Here is a 17772-nt window from a genome sequence, read left to right on the forward strand (position 1 = left end):
GGCACCTCTAAGACTGAGAACTGAGCGATCACACACCAAAGATCGCTTGGTTCTCAGAGCTCCTTGACCCCCGCGCTCACTGAAACACTGGGCTGTGGAGGGGGCGGTAGCGGCTGGCTCAGGCTCTCAACAGCACGCTGAGAGGCTGAGCAAAGTGTCGGCCCATGCATGTGGGCGGATCCGTACTGCATTGTCGAGATCTTGCTCGAGCCTGAACTGGCTGAAAACGGGTCACAGGAGTCACAGGACTTCTGCATTCCTGTGATCCACAGGAGAAGTACAGCCAAAGGAGCTTTGCCTGTACTTCTCCTTTAAGAGCCCATTTAAAGGAGACACAGCCTTATATGACCCTACATGTGGAAGAGTGGTAATAAGCAAGAGACACAGCAAGAGTGTTTAGAGAAATGGTTTTAGAATTTAGTCGCTATTAGTATACCTAGTGTTACTGTATATATAAATAGGGATTGTGTTTAAAAGCTCTACACAATTTTAGAGTTATATTGTATTGCACACATACGTGTGTGTGTGTGTATTGATGGGAGCAGATGGTTATCATTTCATATATTTTTTTGATTGTTTATTTATTTATTATTTTGATGCAATATTTAGGTGGTATTAATTAGAATATATTTATGGTCCATAGCAGCTCACAAGGTTCACGTTTACAAAAAATGGGTGACATCACTATCCTTTTCTTTGAGATCCTGGGCATTGCTGAGTACTTGAAAGTGAAGACACTATTCCACAATTCCAGGTATTTTAGCAAAAATTTTAGTGACATCATTCCCCACATAATAGAGCCAGGAGAGTTGTAAGTATATGTAATAACGCTTTATCCCTGCAGACATTCACTTTGTTTTGTGCAGGTGGAAGGTAGGCCAGGAAAAAAAAAAGTAGTGCATGGTTGTGGTTGTGGTTTTCCAGACTCACCAATCACCAAAAAGTGCTTGGTCCTGAATACCAGGAGGGAAAGGTTTTCCTAAAACTTGGGTTATTGGGATAAAGCAAGGGCATGGTTGGACAAATTCCAGTCACTAGGTCGACATGGAAACAAGAAAAGCTCTCGGGTACCTAGGTAGTTGAGCACCTTATATGCAGTTTCATTGACTACAGTTCCAACAGCTGCCACTAGATGGCTCCTAGTAGAAACAGGATTCCCTCCATCAGTTGCAAGTGTTTTTTCCTTACTGTGTTTTTCTTGTGTGGGAATAGAGTGAGAGAGCATATGGGTCAGTAATGTGAGAGTGAAGGAGCAAAAGGGTCAGTTCTCTGGAACTGAGAGAGCATATGTGTCAGTGTTGTGAGCAGTGGTGGCTGGTGCTTAATATTTTGGGGAGGTGGTAAAACCCCCAGTTGTCCAAATATTCCACAACAGAAATGCCAGGAAAGCACAGAAGGCTGAACACAAGAATCAGTGCTCCGTGAGGTAGTGGTGAACCTAGCAACTGAGGATCCAGGTCCTCATCCAAGCAGCGGACAGTCAGATCTGGCCATGGTTGACCTTGTGGGAGAGGGGTAGCACTGGAGGTACAATGTACATTGAAGGGCTTTCCATGTACCAAAGACAGGGAATTTTTCTGAGGTAAGGAGAAGAGGCTCAAATGGAGAACAGCTCCAGAAACCGATTTAACACATGGACCCACGGAGACTAGGGAAGGTGAATTGCTCTCTGCAGTAGGACCATACAGATAAAAAGGAGAAAATGACTAGAAGCATGAAATTAGCCTGTGGACCAAAAGATAATCTCTCTTTACTGGAATGCTGGATAGTCAAAGTGGTCAAACCCAAACAGCCTCACTCGTAAGTGAGTATTCCAGAGACAAGGTCAAGCACTGAGTTAATGCCATAGCTCTGGACCTAGAAAGGGGATAACTTTTACAAGTACACAAAGGTCCAGGAAGGGACATAATGCACAGCCCAGTGCCCGATGGTCACATTCCAAGCCAGCCCACAACACCCAGTACAGCAGAGTTCAGGTACAGCACACCAAAGTCAAGTTTAGGACTTTGGTGCCATATAAAAAAAATAAATAAAAAAAAACAACTCAAGCAGCAATGTGGTGAGGAATCTTGTTTAAAGTCAATAGGAGGAAGAAACCCTTGAACCAAATCAAAGAACAAATGCTACCAAAAACTGGCAGACTTTTAAGAAAAGATTTCAATCCTCCAAGGAAACTATCAAAAATTAGAGACATGCTGGGTAGAGGAAGGGTTATACAGGAGCTGGCTCACAGTTTTTCTGTTTGCCAGTGTCTAACCCTCCTGTGGGTGGCAACATAATCACAACTGTATCTGAATCCCTGTGTCGCTCAATAGAGAAAAAACATTGTTTTAACATAAACCAGGTTACAAAAGATACTGTATATAATTTACGAATAGTTTCCATTTAAGCAAAGAATCAGTGGCTCCACTTACGCTCCAAAATTTTAACCACTGCAGCCGGATCTACTTGCTTTTCAAAAACCTGCAAAAATAGCACAAATAAAGGATTAAAGATAGATAGAATCAAGGTGTTGCATAGAAATGGATTTAAAATGCAGAGAAGTAGTGACATTCACTACACATTTGCTGGTTTGGGACATGCAAATCATTCCCCACATACAAAGCACATTTGCTGGGAAGAATTACCTTCACATTTGCTAACTAATGCCATGTACACACGATCGGAATTTTGGTCGGAAAAAGCTCTGATGGTTTTCCAGAAGGAATTCCGGCAGGATTTTGCTCAAGCTGTCTTGCATACAAATGTATGCAAATGTTGACGGTCAAGAACACGGTGGCGTACAACACGTACGACGGCCTAGAAAAATTAAGTTCAATAGCAATAGCCAATAGCTTCCGTCTCGTAGTTGAATCCGAGCATGCGCGAGTTTTTGCACGTTGGAATTGCATACATACGAATGGATTTTCGGATAGGAACTTTTTCCGACCGAAAAATTTAGAACATGCTCTCAATCTTTTGCTGGCCGAAATTCGGCCAGCAAAAGTCCGATGGAGCATACTCACGATCGCATTTTCCGACTAAAAGCTCTCATCGGTCTTTTGCTGGCCGAATTTCCGATCATGTGTACGTGGCTTAAAACTACATTTACAAACATTCTTCAATGAAGAATTATGTTTACTGTACAATAGACCCTATTTATAATCAGGCAAATGTCACATTCACTGCATATTTGCTACACATTCACTGAAAACTTGCACTTTACACATACACATATAAACTTATTTAGCAAAAGCAGCGATTTAAACTGTGCCCAGAAAACAGTGTGCAAGGAATTCTAGAAAGCATTCTACCTTGATTTTCTGGTGAACTCATGGCCTTTAACACTATATGGGGGTTATTTACTAAAGGCAACGCCACTGCAAGTGCACTTGGAAGTGCAGTCGCTCTAAATCTAAGGGGTAGATCTGAAATGAGGGGAAGCTCTGCTGATTTTATCATCCAATCATGTGTAAGCTAAAATGCTGTTTTTTATTTTCCTTGCATGTCCCCCTCGGATCTACAGAGACTGCACTCCCAAGTGCACTTGCAGTGCAAAGTGGGTTTTCCTTTAGTAAATAACCCCCTACATTGTTCACCATATTACATACTATACCAAATAAAACCTTAAAGCAGGATTATCCCTGACCAGAGTTCCCCGAGTGCCCAAAACCGTTCTTCATAAGAGTTCCCTCTCCCTATTTCACAAAGAACACAACCGCTGCATTATACATTTACTGAATATTACTGGCAAATATATATACAGTATATAGGCTATCTCTCCAATACAGTTAAACAGCAATAAGAAAATTTTTAAGTAGGATGGGGAAGGTGTAAACTCTGCATGTATAGTATGTGTACCCATTGGCAGACTTCCCTTAAAAAAATTTACCCTGGTGGTGGTCACTGACAGTGAAAGTAAGGGATATGTCTTCAATGGGGACACAAAAAGCAATGAAAACGAGTCAGGGGTTCTGACCTTTCAGTACAAAAAAGTTGTTTAACTTTTGATCAAATCGTTATTCACATGAAAGCTTTTTGCTGCATTCTTAATTTGTTGCCAAGTTACATAACTCCCTTTCTACTTCACTTTAGGTTTGACAATCATTTTAAGCAACCTGAAAAAGATGATTCATGTTTTTTCTCAACTGCACTGAAAAAAAAGCATGCTGACATTTATCTGAACATCACAAAAAAATATTAAAGACGTTGCCATGTGTAAACCACAAAAAATGGCTCTGGGCATTAAAGAAAATCTGCCACAAATAGCCTAAAAAAAAAAAAAATTGTAAGAGCCTGTGATGAAAGCTGCCATTCCTTAGTTTTCACACAATAGTGCTCTGTGACAGATGCCAAGGCTCCCAGGCTGGCATTCTTATACCTGCTTTATTACTTAGTGGGTCATAGAGCCAAAACAAGCATACAGGTGAGGTATATTAGCACTTCACTGGTGAAAAGAACAATGATATAAAACATCTTACACAGATATAGTGTGCTGAACAAAAAGTATATTCTGTAATCCTTTACATTTCATTCCAACAAGACATTTGTACCTGAAAATACTTACTTTTGCCAATCAAAATTATGCATGAGGCTATACTTCAATATTTACATATTTATAGTGTGATTTTTTTTAACTAGTGTGGCTTTATATAGTGGTTGATTTTTTTGTATAGGCTACTAGATGTGCAGTGAAATAAAATTATCCATAGGTCTGAGTTTAAAGGACAAACCTGTAATTTAATACATTCAAGTATTTTACATTGGTATGCCTGTATAATGAGGCAGGACCCAGTGGAGTATCATCCATGAGTGCAATATGTGCTTTGCACACAGGTCCTGAGGGAGGGTAGGGCCCACTGTGCTCTAACATGGATGAGCTGCTGCCATTCCACCTGTGCTCCAATGTGCCTCTCCCTCTGCTCTTATGTGCTCCCCTCCCCCCCCCCCCCCGCCCACACCTCCAGTGCTGCAGGGGATGCACAGAGGGGTTTAACTTTAAAAAGAGACTCCTCCCCCTACTGCTCAGACCCACCCTGTACTGTATCCTCCCCTTTATTGATCCCCCATACCCCCCTCCCTTCAGCGCTGTTGGCCAGCTTCCCCTTTCATATTTAGCAGCCCCTTCCTGAATGAACACAGTGAGCGATTGGTACCGACTGCTTCTGTGTTCATTCACAACTGTAGCATAGTAAACTCCGTTTACCATGCTTCAGCTTGTGAATGAATAGCAAATGTCTATCCAGAGACTTCTATACATTCTTCAGAGAAGAGGACTGAGGACTCCATGTCCTCAGCCCCTTTCTTTATCTCAAAAAAGAGACATCAGGGGTTTGCTTAGACCCCTGATGTTTTATTAAAGACCACCCCAAAAATATAAAAATAACTGTCAGGCTGGCACTTACCGAACCGATGAGTCCGCTTGGGCAGAGGGTGGTCTCCCGTACGTGTCCGACTTACAACCCCTGATAGAGCAGACAGGTGGCTGAGAGTGCGGAGTGGTAAGAGAGCCTGTGATATGGCTCCAGGAGCAGGAACTTGCAGGAAGCTTCCGGCAGCAGGTGTGTAGATAGGACACAGGCAAACTGGGTACAGAACAGGAGCAGAGCAGGCAAGTCCGGGAACAGGCAGGGTACGGCAACAGGCGGGCAGCAGAGGCACAGAAGGAGCAGGCAAAAGAGAGGTCAAACAGGCCGAGGTCAGATGCAGGCAGAGGTCAGCGGTGTCAAGGGAAAGCCGGGTCGTCAGGAGATAAGCAACAGGAACACAGGATACAAACAACGGGACAGGAACCGAGAAGCTGTTGATCAGGCAGCACCTGGGAGATGTCAGTGGCAGACCTAAATAGGCCGTTTGGCGCCAAGCACCGTGCACACGTGCGCGCCGATGCAGACACACCAGCGGTACCCGAAGTGCCCACCACAGCGCGCTGACGCGCACCAGCGCCAGCAGGGGCACGTGAGGGCACACACCGACGTGCACCAGCGCCCACAGGAGCGTGCAACACCGCACGCACAGGAACACGCACCGCAGGACATCGGCGCGCACCAACACGGGCAGCACCGCGACCAACCAGGTAACGACCCTGACAGTGCCCCCTCCCTAAGGGCAGACTCCGGCTGCCCAGGTGAGCCGATCTGGAAACCTGACGGTTCTTGAAGGCCCGCAAAAGTTCCTGAGCATGTAGATTGTCCTCGGGTTCCCAGGAGTTGTCCTCAGGTCCATAACCCTTCCACTTGATGAGGTACTGGGTTACATTACCCCTCTTCCTGCAATCAAGGATTGCTTCAACCTCAAACTCCTCTTCATTGTTCACTATAACAGGTTCGGGTGGGTCGGTGGTGCGGTCAGCAAAGGGATTTGGGGTAACGGGCTTCAGTAAGGTCACGTGAAAGACCGGGTGCACTCTAAAAGAGTCAGGCAGGTTAAGTTCATATGCCACTTCGTTTATCTTCCTTTTTACAGAAAAGGGGCCCATGAATTTAGGGCCTAACTTCTTGGAAGGACAGGCCATCTTAAGGTTGACTGTAGATAACCATACTTGGCTGCCGGGAGCCAGAACGAGTTCTCCCCGTCTCCTTTTGTCAAACGCCCGTTTATAGCATTCCTGGGACCGGGCCATGGTTTCCTTTAGGAGTTGGTTGTTTTTAGAAAAGAAGTCCAATGTCTCGGAAACTGCCGGAACAAGGCATTCTGGGACTGAGCTGGGCAAGAAGGCTGGGTGGAAGCCGTAATTGGCAAAGAACGGTGTCTGGTTGATGGCGGAGTGCAAGGAGTTGTTATAAGCAAACTCCGCCATGGGTAGTAGCGAGACCCAGTCATCCTGCGAGAAAGAAGAAAAACAGCGGATGTACTGCTCCAGGGACTGATTGGTTCTCTCCGTTTGTCCGTTTGTCTGGGGGTGATAAGCGGAGGAAAAGGCCAGTTCAATTTCAAGAGACCCGCAGAGCGCTCTCCAAAACCTCGAGGCGAATTGGGCGCCTCGGTCGGAAACAATACTTGCCGGGATCCCATGCAGCCTTACAACTTCTTTGACAAAGATCTTGGCCGTCTCCATAGCCGAGGGAGTGCCCCTCATCGGGAGGAAGTGGGCCATCTTGGACAGCCTATCTACGACAACAAAGATAGTAGAGAACCCCTCGGAAAGGGGGAGTTCCACGATAAAGTCCATCGAGATCATTTTCCACGGTCTCTCAGGGACAGGTAAAGGTTTCAGTAGGCCCCAAGCCCGCGTCCGGCTGTTTTTATTTCGGGAGCAAGTGCTGCACGAGTCCACATAGTCCTTGCAGTCCTTAAGAAGTTGAGGCCACCAGAAGGTGCGCTGAATCAGTTCGGCAGTCTTCCGGGTACCAAAGTGTCCGGCCATCTTATGGTCGTGGCAGAGTTCCAACACGTTTACCTTCAAGGCTTCAGGGACCACAATCTTGCCTTTATGCCAGAACAACCCCTCACTACAGCTGACCTCGGGGCTCGGGGGCATTCCAACAGAAGCCTGTCTGATCCGGGAGATAAGGTCCCCTTGGAGGAGCAAGAAGTTCCCAGAAGGGAGAATAGTATCAGGAGGCCGAGTCTCTTCAGGGATAGAAAACATACGTGACAGGGCATCCGGCTTGACATTCTTAGAACCAGGTCTATAGGTGATATGAAATTGAAACCGGGAAAAAAAAAGAGCCCATCTGGCTTGCCGTGGTCTAAGTCTTTTGGCAGTTCTCAAATATTCCAGGTTTTTGTGGTCGGTGTAAACCAGGATGGGATGTGCAGCACCTTCCAATAGGTAACGCCACTCCTCCAGAGCCGCCTTAATGGCCAGAAGTTCTCGGTCCCCAACATCATAGTTCCTTTCGGATGATGACAGTTTGCGAGAAAAGAACGCCACCGGGAAAAGAAGGGCCTTGGCACCCTGCCGTTGGGATAACACCGCCCCCACAGCGATTTCCGAGGCATCCACTTCCAGAACGAAGGGTAAGGCTGGGTCCGGATGTTTTAGAATAGAGGCAGAGGTGAACAGCATCTTAAGTTTTTCGAAGGCCAGCTGTGCCTCAGGGGTCCAAGAGAATCGGGTACCCTGCCTGGTCAGTTCGGTGATGGGAGCAATAATCGCAGAGAAACCCCTGATAAATTTCCGGTAGAAGTTGGAAAAACCGACGAAACGTTGTACGCCCTTCCTGTCCACAGGTGCAGGCCAGTCCAGGATGGCAGATACTTTTTGGGGGTCCATCTTGATGCCCTCCACAGATATAACCAGGCCCAGGAATTGGATGGACTGGCGTTCAAACTCGCATTTTTCGAGTTTCGCGTAGAGCCCGTGTACCCTGAGACGAGCTAGCACACTACGGACATGTCTAGGATGGTCTTCCAAGGATGAGGAAAAGATTAGGATATCATCCAGGTATGCAATTACGTATAGATCCAGGTAGTCGCGAAAGATGTCGTTGACAAAATGTTGAAAGGTTGCGGGTGCATTACACAGCCCGAAGGGCATGACAAGGTACTCGTAGTGCCCAAAACTAGTACGAAACGCTGTCTTCCACTCGTCTCCTTCTCGGATACGGATTAAATTGTAAGCTCCGCGAAGATCCAATTTCGAAAAGATGACTGCAGACCCCAGCCTCTGGAACAACTCGGGTACTAGGGGTAAAGGGTAACGGTTTTTGACAGTAATCTTATTCAATTCCCGATAGTCAATGCATGGACGTAAGGAATGGTCCTTTTTTTCGACGAAAAAAATGCCAGCACCGGCAGGGGAAGTAGACGGACGGATAAACCCTTTCTTTAGGTTTTCGTCAATATACTCCTTCAGCGTGCCTAACTCCTGTTCCGTTAATGGAAAAATTCTCCCAAAGGGGACTTCGGTACCTGGTAACAGTTCAATAGGGCAGTCATAAGGCCTGTGGGGGGGAAGAATATCTGCGCCTTTTTTGCTGAACACATCCACAAAGTCCTTGTAGGGTTCCGGAACGGTCTGAAGCAATTTTGGATCGACATCCAAACAGAGAAGTTGAGAGGAGTTGCATGTCGGTCGGGCCAAGCAGTGTTGTTGACAGTAATCGGAAAGAAACTTGATTTCTCCTGTGGCCCAGTTAATGCTTGGATTGTGGGCCTGCAACCAGGGTATCCCCAGGATAATTGGAAACAAGGGGGAGGAGATGGCATCCAGACGCAGGTGCTCCTGGTGACAGGTGCCCATAGTAGCCAGCAGAGGAACAGTCTCTTGAGTGACAGGACCGGAACTAAGGGCGGAGCCATCGGCTAGATGTACAGCAAGCCCCTGAGCCTTGGGTATGAGCGAGATGTGATGGTTGGCAGCGAAAGTCAGATCGATAAAGCAGCTGCATGCTCCGGAGTCAATGATGGCTGACACTGGAAAACTCCCTCCTGGAAGCTGTAAAGTGAGGAGAAGGGCAAGGTGAGAACTGGGCTTTCGTAGAACAGAGGCACACGTGAAGGAAGAGGAAACACACTTACGTGTCTTGTTGGGGCAAGCCCTGACATAATGCCCAGGTTCACCACAGTAGAGACATAAGTTAAGGGTACGTCTGCGCTGCTTTTCTTCAGGGGTCAACGAGGGCCGGAGTAACCCGAGCTGCATTGGTTCCGGAGCTTCCAGAGCGGGAGCAGAAGAGGTAGAAGAGAACTGACCAGCAGAACTGGGAACCTTGGGGAGCACCCAGGTGGGACGGAAGTGGCTGGAGGACCTCTCCGACCGGCGTTCCCTTAACTGGCGGTCAATCTGAATGGAGAGGTTGACTAACTCATCCAGGGTTTGTGGTATTCCTACCCGTGCCAACTCATCCTTAAGGGGGTCAGAAAGTCCCATCCGGAATTGGTGACGCAAGGCGGCGTCATTCCAATCCGTGTCGGAGCTCCAACGGCGAAACTCCACTGCATAGTCCTCGGCCGCTCTGCGACCTTGTTGGAGAGAGTGTAGTGCGGCTTCTGCGGTCGCAGTCAACTGAGGGTCCTCATAGAGCTGAGACATGGCCAAGAAGAAGTTGTCAAGGCTATCCAGGGTTCCAGATTTCTGCTCCAGTAAACGATGGGCCCAGGTTTGAGGCTCGCCGGACAACAGGGATATCACAAAGCCCACCTTGGTTGCCTCTAGAGAGAATGTCCGGGGCTGCAGTGCGAAGTACAGTTCACAGGAGTTGCGAAACGCACGATACTTGGTGCGATCGCCGGAAAACCTCTCGGGTGTAGGTACCCTTGGCTCTGGAGGAAGCATCACTACGGAGGGTGCAGATGAAAGACCGGTGGGGGAGGTTCCTTGAGGGTTAGATGAGGAGGACAAGGCTTGGACTTGCTCCTCCAACCTTGAGTAGCCATCCTGGAGACTCTTCACGGCTTGGGTCAGACCGGCCAAATGTCTGCATAACTCATCCATAGGGGAGGCCCCCTGCCCGGACTCAGTCATGGCTGCCTGATACTGTCAGGCTGGCACTTACCGAACCGATGAGTCGGCTTGGGCAGAGGGTGGTCTCCCGTACGTGTCCGACTTACAACCCCTGATAGAGCAGACAGGTGGCTGAGAGTGCGGAGTGGTAAGAGAGCCTGTGATATGGCTCCAGGAGCAGGAACTTGCAGGAAGCTTCCGGCAGCAGGTGTGTAGATAGGACACAGGCAAACTGGGTACAGAACAGGAGCAGAGCAGGCAAATCCGGGTACAGGCAGGGTACGGCAACAGGCGGGCAGCAGAGGCACAGAAGGAGCAGGCAAAAGAGAGGTCAAACAGGCCGAGGTCAGATGCAGGCAGAGGTCAGCGGTGTCAAGGGAAAGCCGGGTCGTCAGGAGATAAGCAACAGGAACACAGGATACGAACAACGGGACAGGAACCGAGAAGCTGTTGATCAGGCAGCACCTGGGAGATGTCAGTGGCAGACCTAAATAGGCCGTTTGGCGCCAAGCAGCGCGCGCGCCCGCACGCGCGCGCACGCGCCCCCGAACGCCGGCAGACACACCAGCGGTACCCGAAGTGCCCACCACAGCGCGCTGACGCGCACCAGCGCCAGCAGGGGCACGTGAGGGCACACACCGACGCGCACCAGCGCCCACAGGAGCGCGCAACACCGCACGCACAGGAACACGCACCCCAGCACGCACCGCAGGACATCGGCGCGCACCAACACGGGCAGCACCGCGACCAACCAGGTAACGACCCTGACAATAACATTGTAAAAAGAAAACCCCATAGTAACCACTCGTTCACACGGGGGTATACTACAGAGTATACCCATGTGAGGCCGTATTTCCCCGCATGGGGATGCACCGGTGTTCCAAGCATCCCTGTGGGGAATATATTGGGGGACAGGCAGGCCTGGGGGGGTTAAACCCGGAGATAGATATAAGAATTGTACTGGGGGACAGATTTACCTGGGGAAAGACTGACCTAGGGGAGATTATACTGAGGGGGAAATTATACTGGGGGAGAGACTGACTGTAGGGGATTGTACTGGGGGATTGTACTTTGGGACAGACCGACCTGGGGGGGGGGGGGTTGTACTGGGGGACAGACTGACCTGGGGTAAAAAGATTGACAGACTGACTTTGTTTTAATTAACCGTGCCCCTTAAGCCCCTCCCACCATTGCTGAAATTTGGCCACACCCCCTTACGCAGTGGCATGCTACTCATTACTCTTCTACCTGGTGTGCCAAAAGGTGCATCGGGTTTTTTACAATCCTTGCAATGCCTCTGGCACAATGAAATCCATGCCTACTGTTAACTGCAGTACATTAAGCACACCACATTTTTTATTTTATTTTTTTATCAAGAATAGGGGCCCAACTTATAATCTTGCACACAGGCCCACCGACTTATAAAACGCCTCTAGCAGGACCACAAGATTTGGAGTGAGGAACCAGTGTCATCCTATTCTCGCCAGCATTTATCAGAAGGTAGGGCTAGATTTGGTGCTACAGACACTAAGGAGAACTTAACACTTTGAAATATGGGTTACTACATAGGTGAAGCCGTAATATAAACTGAAGGCTTTTTCCTTGGTTTCTTAGGTCCTTAAGGGTTGGGGGAGAGGTCAAACCAGAATCATCTGATCATAACTCTGACCAGCATAACTCAACCAATAGGAACAGAGTCTTTCACAGTTTAGAAAGGTAGGATATGTCTTTCTGTGTACAATCAGGCCTGATGAGCAGCTATCAGGGGTCAATTTCAACCATCCCTGATCATGGGGAAATGTGAACACATAAACAGGTATTGTACTCCTGAACCAGTTAAGTCATCTTGCTTCAAATAAAGCCCTATTCTGAGTAGAACTCTGGGAAAAAGTACAGTAATTGGTCATTACCCGGTGCTAGAAGGATGAGAGCTAGGACCAGGGTAAGTAGTCATAGTAGTTTAGACATTTTATACTTCATCCTGTGTCATTTCAGGATTCAGTATTCTGGTTGTCTTCTCAAAAGGTAACTCACAAAAGGAGTTACTGTCAAATTAGGCCTTGCCATCCTGTGCACTGATCATCTTTGGGTGAAAGGTGAAAAGGGGAAACCTCATCCGTATGTTCTTGTCGGTAAGTAAAGTAAACCTGCTAGATGTTTTGAAACAAAGTCTTCCCCCAGTATTTTCCAGTATGCATTATACAAAGTATGATTGCAGGAGGTCACTGTCATGTACCTGGTAGATGCCAAACTGATGAGTGTGCTGTCCTACACCTTCTGTCCTGTTTGTCCAGCAGAATACCTAGATCTTGTGATGAAGTAGAAGTTGAAGAACAGGAACTCCTGCCAGATGTCATCACAGTGCTTGCAGAAGCAGGAGGCAGAAACATGGTTGAACAGGCAGAAGTTGGCAACATGCCGAAGGCAGAGGTAGATTCAGACGATGAGAGCATAAACAGGTCAGAATCACATGGGAAAAAGATGAGCCAAAAGGATAGGCGTGGAGTCAAGAAGCAAGCCAGAGGTCAGATACCAGAGGGATCCAGATCAGGCATAATCAGCAGGCAAACCAGCGATATCACAGCAGGGTCTGGTCACAAGAGCTGGTGACCACTAAGCACTGATCGGTTCGGTTCACGCCAGAACTCTCGAACATCGCAAAAGTTCGGACCCGAACCGCAAACCCTATTAAAGTCTACAGGACTCGAATCTGAAAAACCAAAAGTCCCCATTTTTTAAATCTTACATGCACGTTATTGGCCATAAAAAGGATTTGGGGGCCCGAGTACTGCCCTGGGTGACATGTACCAATGTACAAAAAAACTTTTAAAAAGATCAGCAGTGATTTTAATGATGCTTAAAGTGAAACAATAAAATTGATAATTCCTTTAAATATAGTGCCTGGGGTCCCCTCAGTCTGCCTGAAAAGTGGCACATCTGTACCATTTATAGAACCTGCTGCAGGAAAATTGACATTAATAAAGAAAAAAAATGACATTTAAAATGATTTTCCCTGCAAGCTTTCTTTATTTGGACAAGCTGGGATTTAGACACTGGGCATATGGGTGGCAGCGAGTGTATTCTTTGTTTCTTTTTCGATGCAGCAGCTGGGGCAGAGAAATTAGCCTGCTATACTCTAGAGCTGCTGGGGTGCTACTGGCAGACATGTTGCAAGGACCTGTGACACCCTTTGCTATACCATCAACCCTGCTAGTGGAGGATGCTGAGAGGTCATGAGATATAGTGGGGGTAGACATGAAAGTGAGGAGTGAGGAGAAGAAGAATTGTGTCCCTTGTATGTGGCTTTCAGGTGCTTTTGCCAATGGGCTGGGTGGTGGGAGGTTAAATGCCTTTTCAAGCATTTGGTACCGTAATGGCTGCTGTTTTTGCCACGCTTGATCTGGCAGAGAATGCAAATTGTAACAGTTTGATCGGCTGCACATATGCTAAAAAAGCCCTCATAGTTGAGCTGTGGGAAGAGGGCTCCCCAATCTGATGAAATAAGGTGGCTGCTCTCTACTATTCCATGATGGCTGCCTCTGGAGGGAATCCTGCCTCGTTGGGGATATGCCTCCCCCTCACTTTCCTCCTCTGCTCTATCCGGCACCCAAGTCCCGTCAGTGCCCTCATCACCATCATCCCCTCCATCCTCATCATCACTGGAGTCAACTTGACAATACACTGCGGGTGGGGGGGACATGATGTTGTTTATCAGTGTTCTCCCCTCTCTGTAGGCTCATGTTACTCCCTTCTTGTACCTCAGAACCAACACCAGAATATAGTAATGTCTGTGCATCATAAAGAAGAAAGTGGCTGATGCTGTGTTCAAAAAAATTTAGCTGACTCCTCCATGCATGATGCTGGGGCTTTGGCAGGGGTAGCTGTGGACAAACAGGCAGAATAAGCCCCTCTTGCAGTTGTGGTGGACTGCGCACTGAAAGCCCAGTGTCGTAGTCAGAAAACCTGCAGCTGACAATTTAAAAAAAGGGGGACAAAAACAAAAAAAAAAAACACACAGCAACCAAAAATACAAAAATAAACAAAAGGGGTATTCAGCACTGTATGTTTTGTAATGCTGTGTTAAGCACTGCACTACACTAACACACTACACTATACTGGCACACTACACTATGCTCACACACTATACTGACACTCTATACTCACACTACACTAACCCTCTACACTCATAGTCACAATAAGTGAACACACTAACTTGCTAGTAGCAAACTGAGCTCTGCTCTATCCATCTTCACTCCAACAACACACTGCAAAAGCTTCCTATGGGAAGGAACCTTTTATGGTGGGGGGTGAAACTATGAGCACTGAGCAGTGATTGGACAAAATCATCATCCCTTTGTCCAATCAGGGCTCTGACAGTGCTCGTGCCCTAACTGGCAAAGCCTTGAACCTGACCAGCAGTCAGGTGCAAGGCTTCATTCAATTAGGGCCTTAGACTGCACTGTGCAGCACACAGATGTTCGCCCGCTGATCGTCCTGAAAATTCGGGTGTTTTCCCGAATGGGGGAACAGGCGATGTTCATGGCAAACTTTTGCCGTTCGCCCAACTCTAATCTTGAGCCTTGTAGTGCTTTAAATAGGCCACTGGGCATCAAAGTAAATTCAACCATGCATGCTCATACTCACTGCACGAATGCACACTTTATTGAGCACTGATATGAGTTTGATTTTCCTGACAGCCACAGTCAGGATGTGGCTGTGAATGGCAAGTGTGTCAATAAGAGTTTGGTTGCATGAGCTGCAGTATGTGTTTGTTTGTCAGAGCTTCTTTTGGCCCAGTTCAGCGTGGTTTCTCCTTGCCCAAGCTGCGTAAAGGGGTTTTACAAGCTTGGTTTGCAGGCAGACAAATCAAGTGACACAGGTCGAAATCTAAGGAAACTGATAGAAAGGCAGCCCGTTGGGGCCACTTTGAACTTCACCTTACTTCTTTAGTTCAGGAAAAGGGGTTCACTTGGTAGGAGACAACAAAGGGACTAGGGACTTCTGAAGAAGGCAGGAGTTGAAGAAGCCGAGTCAGGGTCAAGGGTGGAAACGCTGACCTGTCTTCTTTCCTTCTCACAGCTCTTATCAGTAGGATCTTCTGAACAGAGAAGCTACATTTTGTGTTTAGGCAAAAGGGACAGCCTGGCTAGAAACTTAAGCAGGCCTTGGCCAAGGCAAATTGATAAGGACAAGGGCAGGGGAAAACTCAAGGTCTTTGACTACTATCAGCCCAGTAGAGCAAGTGTCTAGAAGGTAGGGGATTTAGAGATGCTTTGTCAGTTTATTGCTGTCTGTGTCTCTGCTAGGGAGATCTCTGCTCTCTAATTTTTCCTGATGACCATTGTCACTAGGACTTAAAGTGAGAGGAAATCCAAAATTTGGAGTTGTCACCAGAACAGGAATAGAGGGGAAATCTTCCAATGTGGGGACATTGACAACTGTTTAACCACTTGCTTACTGGGCACCTAAACCCCCCTCCTGCCCAGACCAATTTTCAGCTTTTAGCCCTGTCACTCTTTTAATGACACTTGCACAGTCCTATAACACTGTACTCAAATTACAGGTGGCACTGAAACGGCAGTACTGGTGTTCACAGATGAGGCAGCTTTGCCTCTTCCTCTTTGGGACTGATGTCCCTTCAACAGAAGCTGGTGAGAAAAAAAAGAAAACGATTACCGATCTTCTGTTTACATCACGTGATCAGCTGTCATCGACCCCTTACTCCGATCTGTGATCACCCGGGTCTCATTGACTCGGTGATCACAGCGGGGCACGCGGGGAGTGCGCAAAGGGGAGGACGGCTATTGACGGCCTCCCGGCAAAGTAGGTCCACGCTGTAGCCGTCATTCGGCTATAGTGTGGATCTGAAGGGGTTAATAGGGAATTTTCCTCACATTGGAAAGATATCCTCTCACTTCCTGTTCTGTCTACAGCTATCAAAAAAAAACCTGACAGGGGTATTAATCATTCTCTACTTCATTCTACTTCCAAATAAATAAAAAAAAAACAGGGTTTGGCCTTATGCCGCGTACACACGGGCATACTTAGTCCGTCGAAACACATTTCAGCGTGCAGTCTGGCGTACTAAGTATTTCGGATTTTTCGAAATTCTGTCCGTCGTACTTTGGTTTCAGCGGACAATCCGCTCGTCAGTAGGCTAGTTCGATGGACTAAGAATGGCGCATGCTCAGAAAGGATTTACACGGCGGAAGGGTGCTTTGCTGTGTATTGGACTTCCTATTTCTAGTCCCGTCGTACGTGCTGTACACGTCATCGCGCAAGCTTTCGACGGACTGTTTGTGCATCCGTGTGTGGTCAAGTCCGTTCAGTCGAAAGTATGACGGACTGTCCATCGGATTGTATGACGGACTAAGTAGGCCATACAGTCCGCCCGTGTGTACGCGGCCTTAGATACACTGTCTGTCTCAAGCAGAACTAAATCTTCTTATTCTTTATAGCCAAGGATGCTGCCAGCTTAGCCTCTGTTTGCTCTGCAGTTGCTATGGTGCTGTACATATTATCAGTTTACACCATCTAATTGATGAACAAGCAACTGTGACAGTTATCATTCAACAGTTAAACTGATGGGTTTAGTTCTGCTTTAGACCCCTTTCACACCAAGGGCGCCTTGCATATAGCGTTAGAAATAGCGCCTGCAATCCGCCCTAAAACAGCTGCACCATTGTCTGTAGTGTGAAAGCCCCCAGGGTTTTCACACTGCAGCGGTGCGCTGGCAGGACGTCGGGAAAAGTCCTACCAGCAGCTTCTTTGGAGCGGTGAACGAGCGGTGTGTTTGCCGCTCCTCCACCGCTGCTCCCTATTGAAATCAATGGGGCAGGGCTGTAATACCGCCGGCAAAACGCCGCTTTTGCGGCTTATTGCCGGGGGATTTAACCATTACTCAGCTGCTAGCAGGGGGTAAAAGCGCCCGCTAGCGGCCAAAATGTGTCGCAAATACGACGGTTAAAACCCTGCTAAAAATAGCGGCGTTTTACCACCGACGCCATGGGCGGCGTGGTGTGAAAGGAGAAAAAACTCCAATGATATATCTTTAATTTTTTTTTACATATAAATACTTTAAACCTTTATGATTCAGAGTAATCTTAATATCTCTTATGTTTTAGTATGCATAGATGACCACCCTAAACTAGACATTTAATACTTCCTTACAAGCATGATATAGGTTAATATTTTTTGGCAAGGTACATGACTACAGTGACAACGGACTTCTCACCTTTTCAAACCTCATTTTTTCATGAAACAGTAGTGGGAATACAGCAGAAAGGCACCTCGTCTCTTTGCGTTGACCCAGAAGGCTTACATTAAGAAAAATGTCATCTTTATCTGGCAAGAATACCCCAGGACAGGTAACCTAGGTAAGAAACAAAATCCCATAGCATTAT

At 47.3% G+C, this 17772-nt stretch overlaps 1 protein-coding gene across 3 annotated transcripts in view; it reads right to left on the bottom strand.

Annotated features, from left to right (window-relative positions):
• SPATA6L (spermatogenesis associated 6 like) overlaps positions 1–17772 on the bottom strand; it is a 109061-nt gene that overhangs the window by 86130 nt on the left and 5159 nt on the right. For all 3 annotated transcript variants that reach the window (XM_077475031.1, XM_077475030.1, XM_077475029.1), the window contains exons 3-4: positions 17604–17741; positions 2415–2463 (exon numbers count right to left, since the gene is read on the bottom strand). In XM_077475031.1, the coding sequence (XP_077331157.1) occupies positions 2415–2463; positions 17604–17741 (187 nt within the window). The remainder of the gene's footprint in view (positions 1–2414; positions 2464–17603; positions 17742–17772) is intronic.

Source organism: Lithobates pipiens, unplaced genomic scaffold (genome assembly GCF_037356315.1).
Source record: "Lithobates pipiens isolate NorthernLeopardFrog02 unplaced genomic scaffold, aLitPip1_a1.2 Scaffold_13, whole genome shotgun sequence".
Classification (NCBI taxonomy): Eukaryota; Metazoa; Chordata; class Amphibia; order Anura; family Ranidae; genus Lithobates; species Lithobates pipiens.